This window comes from Sinocyclocheilus rhinocerous, unplaced genomic scaffold, assembly GCF_001515625.1.
Source record: "Sinocyclocheilus rhinocerous isolate Xijiao unplaced genomic scaffold, SAMN03320098_v1.1 scaffold1413, whole genome shotgun sequence".
NCBI classification, from domain to species: Eukaryota; Metazoa; Chordata; class Actinopteri; order Cypriniformes; family Cyprinidae; genus Sinocyclocheilus; species Sinocyclocheilus rhinocerous.
In genome coordinates this window covers 671,233-682,093 of record NW_015639297.1, presented here as the reverse complement: position 1 = coordinate 682,093, position 10,861 = coordinate 671,233, and the positions used below count along the sequence as shown (strand labels likewise).

The following is a 10,861-nucleotide window of genomic DNA, read 5'->3' as shown; positions in this document are numbered from 1 at the left end:
ACACACACACACACACACACACACACACACACGTTACACAATAATTATATTATTATTAAATAATAATGAAACAAATTAATAATAACTATTTCTTCAAATATCTAATCACTAAATATATTAATAATAGTGCATTAAAAAGTGAAGAGTGATTTAAGAGTATTAAAATATTAAATTATTTAAAAAAAACTTGCACTCAGCAAACGTAAATTCTTCCTCCAGGAGCCATAAGTGTTACAAGACACAATATTGGAATGCACTAAAATGAAGCCATACTGGCAAATCTTTCTTGTCCTTTGGTATAGGAACAGCAGGGGGCATTGTGGACTGTCTCTCTGTTGAGGGCGAGTGTTCAGATGGGCTAATTCCATTGCCTGTGGGTAAGAAAAGATACAGCATACAGTTTAGTTTTCTGTTTATAAGTCTTAACACTATGTTTTCACATAGGTATCTAGAAAGGGGTGCACACAAATCACGTGTAAAGAAAATTTTATTTTTATCTACATTCAGTTAAGAAGTTTAGCATTAGCAGCATTGTATACTAAGCTGCTGTTGCGATTTGAAGCTACCATACTACAACACAACAAAAACTAGACAAGCGTAATGAACCAAAAATGATGATTGCAACATTAACTGACAGGAGAACAATAATTTGACAAGGAAAAGAATACAAGGGTGGAGTGGGTGACTCATGATGTCTTCAAGTGGGTGTGTGACATTTTCACATGCCAACACTACTGACGCCATTTCTCTTAGAAAGGGCAAGAGGAAAGAATGACATGTAATCTCACTACGGGCTAACTAAAGAAACTAACAATGGGACGGATTGGTGACTGGGGTTGAACCAAGTTTAAATGGGAGGGCCTGTCTTACTATCTCCTTCCTCATCACGATCTTCCTCTTCGTCAAAGGAGACCTGCAGCCTCTCGTCGAACTGACTACATATCCCAGCATCCCCCTGGGTTTCCCAAGGGCCATGTTCTTCCTGATTGGTCTCATTACCTAAACTGCTGAGCTGGTTTGCGGGCAGTCGAGGAGGTGGAGGTCGAGGGGGTACATTGATGGATGATCGAGCCGGGCTTTCAGGCCCCGGGCAGCGCTTTATAGTGCCCTGGTTACCGTCATGATCACCGGAGGGGCTTTGATGTGGTCCGGGACTGGGCTTTGGCTGGAAATGGCAGAACAAAATTAGCAGCACGCTACCCTGTCAGATCAATATTGTGATTACTAAAAAAAAAAGTGGATGCAAAAAAAAAAACTGTAGAAGCTGTTCACTGATTTCCGATAAGCTTGTTTCAAGGCAAAATAAGGACTTGGATGCTCAAAATAAATCTGCTAAATCAAAGCAACACCTAAACACACACTACGGTTCATAAGTTCAAGGTTGGCAAGATTTTTTAAATGTTTTTAAAAGAAGTCTCTTATGCTCACCAAGACTGGAATTATTTGAACAAAAATGCAGTAAAAAGTAATATTGTGAAATATTATTACAATTTAAAAGACATATTTTACATAACAATTAACATATTTTAAAATATAATTTATTCCTGGGATGGAAAAGCTGAATTTTCAGATGTCATTACTCTAGTCTTTTAGTGTCACATAATCCTTTAGAAATTATTCTACTATGCTGATATGATGCTCAAGAAACATTTATTATTATTGGTTGAAAACACTGATAAATATAAAGGTCAAAATTCAGTAAAATTCTTTACTGTCACGTTTAATCAATTGAATGCATCTATGCGGAATAAAAGCAATAAAAAATCTTACTGACTTCAAACCTTTGAAAGCTACTGTATCTTTTCAACACTAAAAAGGTTTATTATAAAACCACGTTTTTATATATAATAAAACTTTTTTGTATTCTTACTTTGGGAGGAAGCGGTGGTGGGACCTTAGGCCTCATAGTGGAGCTTTTTGTGCTGAAACAAATCAGAAATCCAATTAGATGAGTCACAATGCTAATCATGTATGCTAATTATGCTACAACTAACAAACATAATTTAGGGCATTAACAGGATGTTAATGGACCTTTGTGGTTGTTTCATCAGATACTGGACCAACAGGGGTACAATATAGGACAGGAAACAGGCAACAAACAAGCATGCAATCAAATGCGCCAGGAATAATTCACTCTATAATGAAAATGCTGTTTTTATTTACTCACCCTCGTGGTATTTCAAACCTGTATGCTGTTATTGTTTTCCGTGAAAAACAAAAGGAGATTTTTTTAAAGAATGGAATACAGTGCACAAGTCATACTGACTACTTACATGGTGCTTCATTGTGTTGTTTTGGTAGTCGCTAATAACAGCATTCAGTTTGGAACAGGGGGATGAATAAATAATGACAACATTTTGATTTTTGAGTGATCTATTCCTTTAGATATAGAAGAAAGCTTGTCAGCATCACTAAGAGAAGACGCTACGAGTTTCATGGTAGTAGTTCACTTGCATTTGAACCTGGAAAAATATTGCTAAAGAGGTAGTTGGATGAACCTCAACATTCTAAAACTCCTTCTAGCCATGGCATTGCTAAATGAAGGGAAAAAGAGATGGTGTGTCTAGTAAGAAAAGAAAACAGATGATAGAATGATTCCCATGGAACTAAAAAGGTCATGATACACTGGCAACATTTTCGAAGGGCATTGAAAAACCATATTTGATTCAAAAGAAATATTAATATGTGTCAAATATATACGTATATATATATATATATATATATATATAAATGTCTCACAGGAACTTTAATTCTTGCCAAACAGTTGCCAGTGCATCATGATCTTTAAGTGTTTTAACCTCTAGAGCAGCAAGAAGGGATTGGCTACAGAATCAGAGGAACTTACTGTTGCAATTCATCATCATGATCATCACCATCATCTTCACCCTCATCATCATCCTCCAAATGAGCCTCATGCCCCCTAATGAGGATTGAGAAGGTTGCGGCACTCATTCATTGAGGATTATTAATTTGAAGCAACACTTTCCTCGACTTCCCATGGGTAAGATTAAAGGTTAACGGGTCATTCACATAGGACATTCTGAGTTTTAATTGTTAGTCTATGTAAATACACACTAACTATGCTCTTTGTGTGACCTTTGTGATATATATCGCTGTTTTTTTTCAGCATCTCATGCTATGAGCATCATATTTTTAAGACACCATGCAAAGAAAGTAATTTTCCAATTCACTATGTTAGTTGTTTTTGAATACAAGAGCATGTCCTGTATGAACGAGCCCATATACATTAAAAGAAATTGTGATTTCAAAGTGAACATTTAGGTACTGTAACACACATATTACATGAATATATAATCCAGCAATTCAGGATGTTTCAGTGAAATTCCCTTTAAAGATGGCCAACAAAGTGTGACTAATTAATAACAGGACGATCCCAAAGACCAATCTAGACATGCATCTGGAGTAAATTTCATTTAGAGAGACTGGTTAATTTCCCCCTGAGGAATGGAAAACTAATACTGTGGCAAAAATAACACAGATCTAAAACACAGCATTGCCAAGCAAATCAGCCTTTGGTTCCACTCGGACAAGCACAAAAGGGCAAGGTTAGGTCACATCAAATATTGATCAGATGAAAAACCAGCTATGCAGAGAGAGAGTGAGAGAGGGAGATGTACGGGTAGAGTTTGACAGAGCAGCAAAAAGATGGAAAGATAGAGAGAGAGGAAGCCAAAGGGGAAAAAAAGCTAATGAAAGAGCACAGGAGTGAAGGACACAAACAAAGCAACGGCATCATACCTCTGATGCAGCTCCTCTTCAACAGATTTCAAGAGGCTCCTATAAAAAAAAGAATTTATCAAAAGGGAGATGGTACATAAACAGGTGATTCCTTCAATGCAAAGCACATGTAAAAACACATGATGAACAGTTTTATAACACATCAAGGGACCCATTAGACCTCATTGATTTAAGGCTAAATAAACAAGCATTTACTGCTAATTTTGTGTGAATTGCATGAATCCCCTAGGAGGAGTATACAATAACACACAGTCTGATTTAAAAAAAAATCCATATTCAAACCGAAATGTAGTTAATGACTGTAAATTAGAAAGCTGTCTGCCTTAATGAGAACAATATATGTACTGAGTTTGGTGACTGTAGGAAAAAGTAACCCCGACCCCCACACTTTTGTCAAAAGGCGGCGCTATAGAGGCACCACCTTGGCGCTCATTTATGGGCTTTTGCCAGTGTCTAATGGTTGAAAACGCTGATGTGTTTGTCTCAATTTAAGTGCCTCAAAAACACCTGAAAAGAATATTATGTAAGTTTGATGCGTTGAAGATATCAAGAATCCCTTGATCCCCAGTTTTGCATCTGCCTTGTTCTGACATTATTCTAATGAAGTCTGAAGTAAATCAGGAAAAATAAGAGGCTGATTTCAAAGCATTTTGAAAATGACACTTCCTGCTGCCAGTTGGTGGCGCTATAACTTTTGACTCATAATAGTCACATCTATGGCCTTTTTCCAAACGGCACACTTCATGTGCACTTGCGGTCTTACAATGGCTGCCGTATGCGTGCGCCCATTAAGTCAGCGAGACTGTAGGATGTCCCATTCATCATTTTAGTGTTCAGAAGGGTGCTTGCGAGTGCCTCCTTTATGGACGCTATGCGCCCTCGATGCACACTTATGCCAAGCCCACACTGAAGCAAGCTCCGCAGCAGACTTCTACCCGACAGTCAAAGTGGCATTGTGTCACAAAAGTGTGCACTCAGAAGAAGCCAAGTGTTTAGGGTGAGATTTGGGACAGGGCCTTTGTGATTGGCTTCATACAATGAACAGGCTGCTGAAGTTTCATCAAAATCAGACATGTATGCATAAGTTATTAGACACTTCCTGTTTCCCTTTCTTCACAATAACTTTGTTGCCTCTCCACAACCAAACCATTCGAGATATCAAAAGTCCTTTAGGAATTTAACATCTTCAATGTCTTGAGATCATGTCAACCGAGTTTGGTGGCAATCAGATGAAAAACCTAGGATGAGTATATCAAATTTCTAAGCATGTGTTTTTCACAAAACCCAAAATAACTGACTTCCTGTTGGGTGGAGCTAATGACATGCAGTGTGAAAGTTGTTCGGCTCAATGAGATCTATATGTGTACCGAATTTCATATGCATGCATGCAATTATGTATGATATTTGGCCCTCTGCATTCCAGGGGGAGCTGTAGAGACCCCTTGCCATGCTCGTGAACCAGTCTCTGGCCGGCCCTAATGGTCACAAACTCCAAGGTGTGTGCCAATTTTCAATAGTTTTTGAGCATGTTAAGAGCCCCAAAAGCCCCAACAAACTTGAAGAAAAATGAGAACAAGAATAATCCTTCGAAAAACAATAGGGCCCTTCGCCAATTATGCAGTTCTTATAAAGTCACTAAAAACATGCTATTATAGCGATATTAGACGACAGCCACCCTAAACATGAGAATTAAATTTCTGTGCACCATGTGCTAGAGAAAATACCATGATGGATTTCTCCATCATAAAGCTTGATCCATCGATTACAAACCCTGACGATGCATATGCATCGATCTTGAAACATGATTTCTGTTTCGATTTTTGAATCGAATGAATCGCGATTTCTATAGCGATTCAATGTTTTCAAAATATATACACATTAAATTACTACAAGCACGAATTAATGAAGACCTTGAACAGTGTTCGTGCCCTCGCATCTCTCCTTCACGCGCTCCACTATTTACCGCCTTTGACTGTCACAGGATTGCGCTCGCTCTCCGTTCGTCTCACTGACACATTTTTTGAGCAGCTGATGTGTGATCTCTCCTTAGTACTCGTGGCCAGTAATGCTAAAGTGAAGTAGTTTTGCTTTTCTGTAGTTTTTCAATGGCTCTCGGTCATACCGACGACATTACTTGAGCAGTCGAAGGCTGCACATTTATTGCGTGAACGGAGCAAAAATGTAAGTGTCTAAAGCATACGCACAGATCCATTGAATGATAAATGTGTTTTAACAATGTCGTTGAACCGAATGTATGAAGAAAACTGTTAAAATAACCACAGCATTAACAACAACCTTGAAATAAGAGCGCAAGGTTTATCTGATAATCAGATGCATGAAAGTAGGCTTCGTTGCTATAGCAAACAGACATTGGGCGCGTTTTCTTTCAGAATCATCATTCGCCGATAGAGAGATAACGTTAAATACTATAGCATTTTATTTTATGAAAATGAGATAAAGAAGTTTTAGCACTGAAAGAGAAGTGATCTCGCGCTCATAACTTAAGACGTGCCAGACTATATCTGCAGCTAAGCTGAATAAAAAGCAGAATGAACTGGTGAAACGGTTAAGACAATAAACACAATAAATAAATAAAATTTATGAATGATGCAGTGCTAATTGACATATCATTTATTACAGTACAGAGACTATAAAGTATATTTTCTACCTTATTCTGTGCAAAAAAATTTAAATAATTGTTTGTAGTATATAAAACAATCATAAAATTGCCATTAGGAAAAATTATAGATTACAAATGATTGATTATTGTCCAGCAATATATTTGATTTTTTATAGCAAATTTAAAGAGATAAGAAAAGAATTCCTTGTAAAAAAAATTAAATAATAATACATAGGCTACATACATAAAATTATTGTATTTGACATTTCTGTCACTTCTGAAATGATGGCTCTGGTGTGACAAAATGTTAGCCTATACATAATAACTTTTAAAGCTCTTTTTTAAAATCTTGGCTTACATAAATTTCTACATATGCCATGTCATAGCATCATTAAACTAGCATCTAACAATGGACAAAAGTGTTTTTTTCTCTAACCTATGGTTCTCTAACCATAAAGGCTGCTGTGCCGTGTAATTTGCCCCGTCTAAGCATTTAAAGAATTTAGGGGAAGCACTTAAATAATCCTGTGAATGCACTTAACGAATGCAGAATCGAATCGTTAATCGAATTTAATTTAATTGTGAATCGAATCGAATCGTTCTGAATTTGCAAAAATTGTTCTTGAATCCAATCGAAAACCTATGAATCATGAATTGAATCGATTCGCTGTCTACCCAAAGATTCACAGCCCTATATAGAATGCAATACAACAATCCACCTGCAGTAAAAATACACAACATAACAGCTATAATGTGTAAATTATAGCATAGAATAACATAGACCTATTGTTTCGTCTTCCAGCAGACGGATGGCACTTAATTTCCTCAAAAACAAAAACTGTGCTTTATATTTATTTTCATAAAGCAGAGTGCATTTTAGCCATATTTACAATAAAGCACAAACATGATAAGGAAAACTAAAATTAATAAAAAAAAATATTGTGACATGTTATTCGTCATTAAATAAATTTAATTAAATGGCCTTCTCAATTCATTGCATTCAATTTTCAAAAGAGCACACGCACCTGGACCATTCATCCTGACAATTACTATTCCACTGTTTCAGCTACAGAGACCACCATTAACCAAACAGAGGCTGATTACTGTATCTGTGCATAAAATTGACTGAATGAGAGTGGATGACAGCTCATATCTGGTGAATTGTGACGCTGAGGGGGTGTCTCTCGAAAGTGCTCGGGACCCATCTGTTGATGAGAGCTGAGAGCAACACCTCTGAGCACACGCACAGGCGCTCACACAAACACAGAGGGAATGGTTTCACTGCCACTCCATCTGGTGTACTCGACCTTCTGTTCACTATATGGCAAAAACAGTCAACAAGGCACAGGGTGTGTATATTATAAAAGAACGACAATCATATAGATCCCACAAAAGCTACCTGCAACATAGTGTCACATTAGTGAGACAGCAATGTCAGGTGTGAGATAAATGGATGTACAGAGAAACACACACATCATGAACAAACCCTGCATGTGTCTTTACCTCTGAATGAACTCTCTCATGAATACAGGGAAAGGAAAACATACACAACTTGACATACAACTGAACTCAATGCATCATCAAGCTGACAACATGATGATGCAGTGTTTCCTCAAACCCACGGTTTTCAGACTCTATGGCTTTATGAAGGTACTGTAGAGCATATAAAAATAAATAAAATATATAGAAAAAATATTTTAAAATAATTTAAATGTTTTTATACATGTAAATGTAATTTAAAATTTTGTGTAGTTTTTAAAAATTATTATAGTTGAAAGTTCTATGGGGTGGATTGAATTTTTTATTGTCTGACTTTTTATTTAACGTGCAACAGTGTGCTGAAACTTACTTATTTCCTCCCATGATGGAGCCTTTAGGGGATCCCTGCCCATAATCCATCTGTAAATCCTGGAACAAAGAGAAAGCAAGTCGCAGTGTATATCTTCATCTTAAGCTTTAAAATATGCGGAACACAAGTACGTTTACACAGAGCTTTGCTACATTCATGCACACGTCAAAAGATGCATGAAAAGAGAACATGAATGGTAAGATCTGCGTAACATGTCCAGCAATTATGAACTCTAGGTTCTTTGTTTGTAATTAGTGTTGTCTACTATTAATCCACACATGCAGTTTCACAACGGTTTTTGAATTTTGAGGTCTATTAGTGAGTATAAACATAATGGAAGTGATGATGAGATGAGCATTCATCTCTATTAGCTCTACGTTAGCAAGCAAGCACACAGCTCTTTCAACAATCATCTTTGGATTCTTTAATCGTATCCAAAATAAAAGTTTTTGTTTACATAATATATGTGTGTATACGGTGTATATTTATTATGTATATATAAATACAAACACATGCATGTATATATCTAAGAAAAATATGTTATGTTTATATATTAAATATATTTATATATAATATAAAATATAAGTATATAAATGTATATACATGTAAATATGTTCAATATATATACTGTATGTGTGTGTATTTATATATACATAATAAATATACACAGTACACATACATATATTATGAAAACAAAAACTTTTATTTTTGATTAATCGTTTGACAGCACTAGTTTTTGCATTCAGTAAAAGTCAGTGGGGTCCAAAACAACACTGACTTTCATTGTATGCACACAAATTTTTTTTTTAAATTTTTCGTGTTCAGCAGAAAAAAAATAAATGCATGTATGTTTGAAATGACATGAGGGTGAGTAAATGAAGGCAGATTTTTCATTTTTGGGTGAACTGAAAATAATTGTAGTACAATTAAACAAACAGTAATCACATTTTACAGTGTAAAAAGTAAAAATGTATTCACATGGAACAGATTGGATACACCTAGACAGACCGACAATACCGAAAAACTTAAGTTCTCACTTTTTTTGATGAAATACAATTAAAATTGTTAAGATTGCAGAAGACTGCTGGAAAGGAATTAATTCAAAGTTCTCACAATGTTCTACTCTTAATTAGAGCATTGTGGGAGGACTGGGCCATGTGCCATCTCTCCTCCCACTCGCCAATATGATCATTCAAGCAGGCAATGACTTGAAATAGCTTAGTGTTCATGAATTAATAGAATCATAAAACAGAGGCAGTATCTATAAAACACAGAACCTCAGACATTGAAAATGTGCAATGTGAGGAATACTTTAGGAACATGACGTTGTTTTCGACCTAATGTTTATCTGCGGCATGTTGATTATCACAACAATTTCAACAATCCCTCAGTGCATGGAGAAAACGTGTTTACAGTAAATAATCTAATCTTATAATGGAAGCTGGACGGGGAGCTAATGTAATTTCAACACGTCATGACCAGCTGAAACAGTAAACAAGGTTAATTTAACTTGGTATTCGCATGAGAATACCAGGAAAGGACATGGAAGGGAAGTTATCCGTATATGCATGAACAAACACCTATATCAGTAACAAATAACCACATGTTAGGCAACACAGAAATGTTCCACCTAAACCAGATGATTTTAATGTATTTTTTTGTATAAATAATATATCATATGTAAATATATACTGTATTTATCTAAAAAACATCTCTATTATTACTACTGTTATCAAAATTATTAAAAATTATCAAAAATTATTAGTGCCACTTTAGTAGGGACCAATTCTCACTATTAACTAGCTGCTTATTAGCATGCCTATCTTTAACATATTGATTGTTCGTTAGGACTTATAAAGCACATATTGTGCATGACCATATTCTACATCCCTAATCCTAACCAATACCTAAACGTAACAACTACCTTACTAACTATTAATAAGTAGCAAATTAGGAGTTTATCGAGGCAAAAGTCATAGCTAATGGTTTGTAAATAGTGAGAATTGGACCGTAAAATAAAGTGTGACCATATTATTGATTTAAAATAACTGTATAATGTTTTATTTTTGTAAAATGTACATTTATTAACTGTATGTTTTTTATGATTTATTTATGATTTATTCATTAGGTTTTGAATGTTCTAAGAATTTGAATTGAATAAGAAAAAAATGCTGACTTTATATCCAATACATGCACTGAAGTAGTCACAATATTTTAAAGATGAGTTTAAAAAAACAAAACAAATCTGGAGTATCCCTTTAAGGGAAACGGTGTGTCTTATTTTTTGAGGGAAGTTGGCTGCAGTGCTTCATCCATTACAGAAAATGTTCAGGCAGAGGATTTTGCTATAATAATCAGGTTACTGATGATTAATCCTGAGGACATTCTCGCTCTCAAACTCTTTCTTTAATTTTTGTCTGTCTCTTTTTGCTGCTTCCACACCTCTATTACTCATTTTCCCCCTCTTCCTCTCTCTCTGGAATACAGCTTTCAGCCATGCAAAACCTCATTGATTTTGCCCTGCAGATTAACAAACCAAATTTCCTTCGCGCAGCAAACTGTCATATCCTTATTCGCTTGCTGCCTTTCTGCTGATGGGAGGCTTTTCAGTAAGAGTCATGGAGAGAGTAAGG

General features: G+C 35.7%; 1 protein-coding gene across 4 annotated transcripts in view; it reads right to left on the bottom strand.

Annotated features, from left to right (window-relative positions):
* LOC107751124 (mitogen-activated protein kinase kinase kinase kinase 3-like) overlaps positions 1–10,861 on the bottom strand; it is a 91,279-nt gene that overhangs the window by 9,255 nt on the left and 71,163 nt on the right. For 2 of the 4 annotated variants that reach the window (XM_016566734.1, XM_016566735.1), the window contains 6 exons: positions 8,229–8,287; positions 3,760–3,798; positions 2,846–2,920; positions 1,871–1,922; positions 1,000–1,165; positions 274–371 (listed from right to left, as the gene is read on the bottom strand). In XM_016566734.1, the coding sequence (XP_016422220.1) occupies positions 274–371; positions 1,000–1,165; positions 1,871–1,922; positions 2,846–2,920; positions 3,760–3,798; positions 8,229–8,287 (489 nt within the window). Of the gene's footprint in view, positions 1–273; positions 372–870; positions 1,166–1,870; positions 1,923–2,845; positions 2,921–3,759; positions 3,799–8,228; positions 8,288–10,861 lie in introns of all 4 variants that reach the window. The other 2 variants (XM_016566733.1, XM_016566736.1) reach the window with 2 other exon arrangements.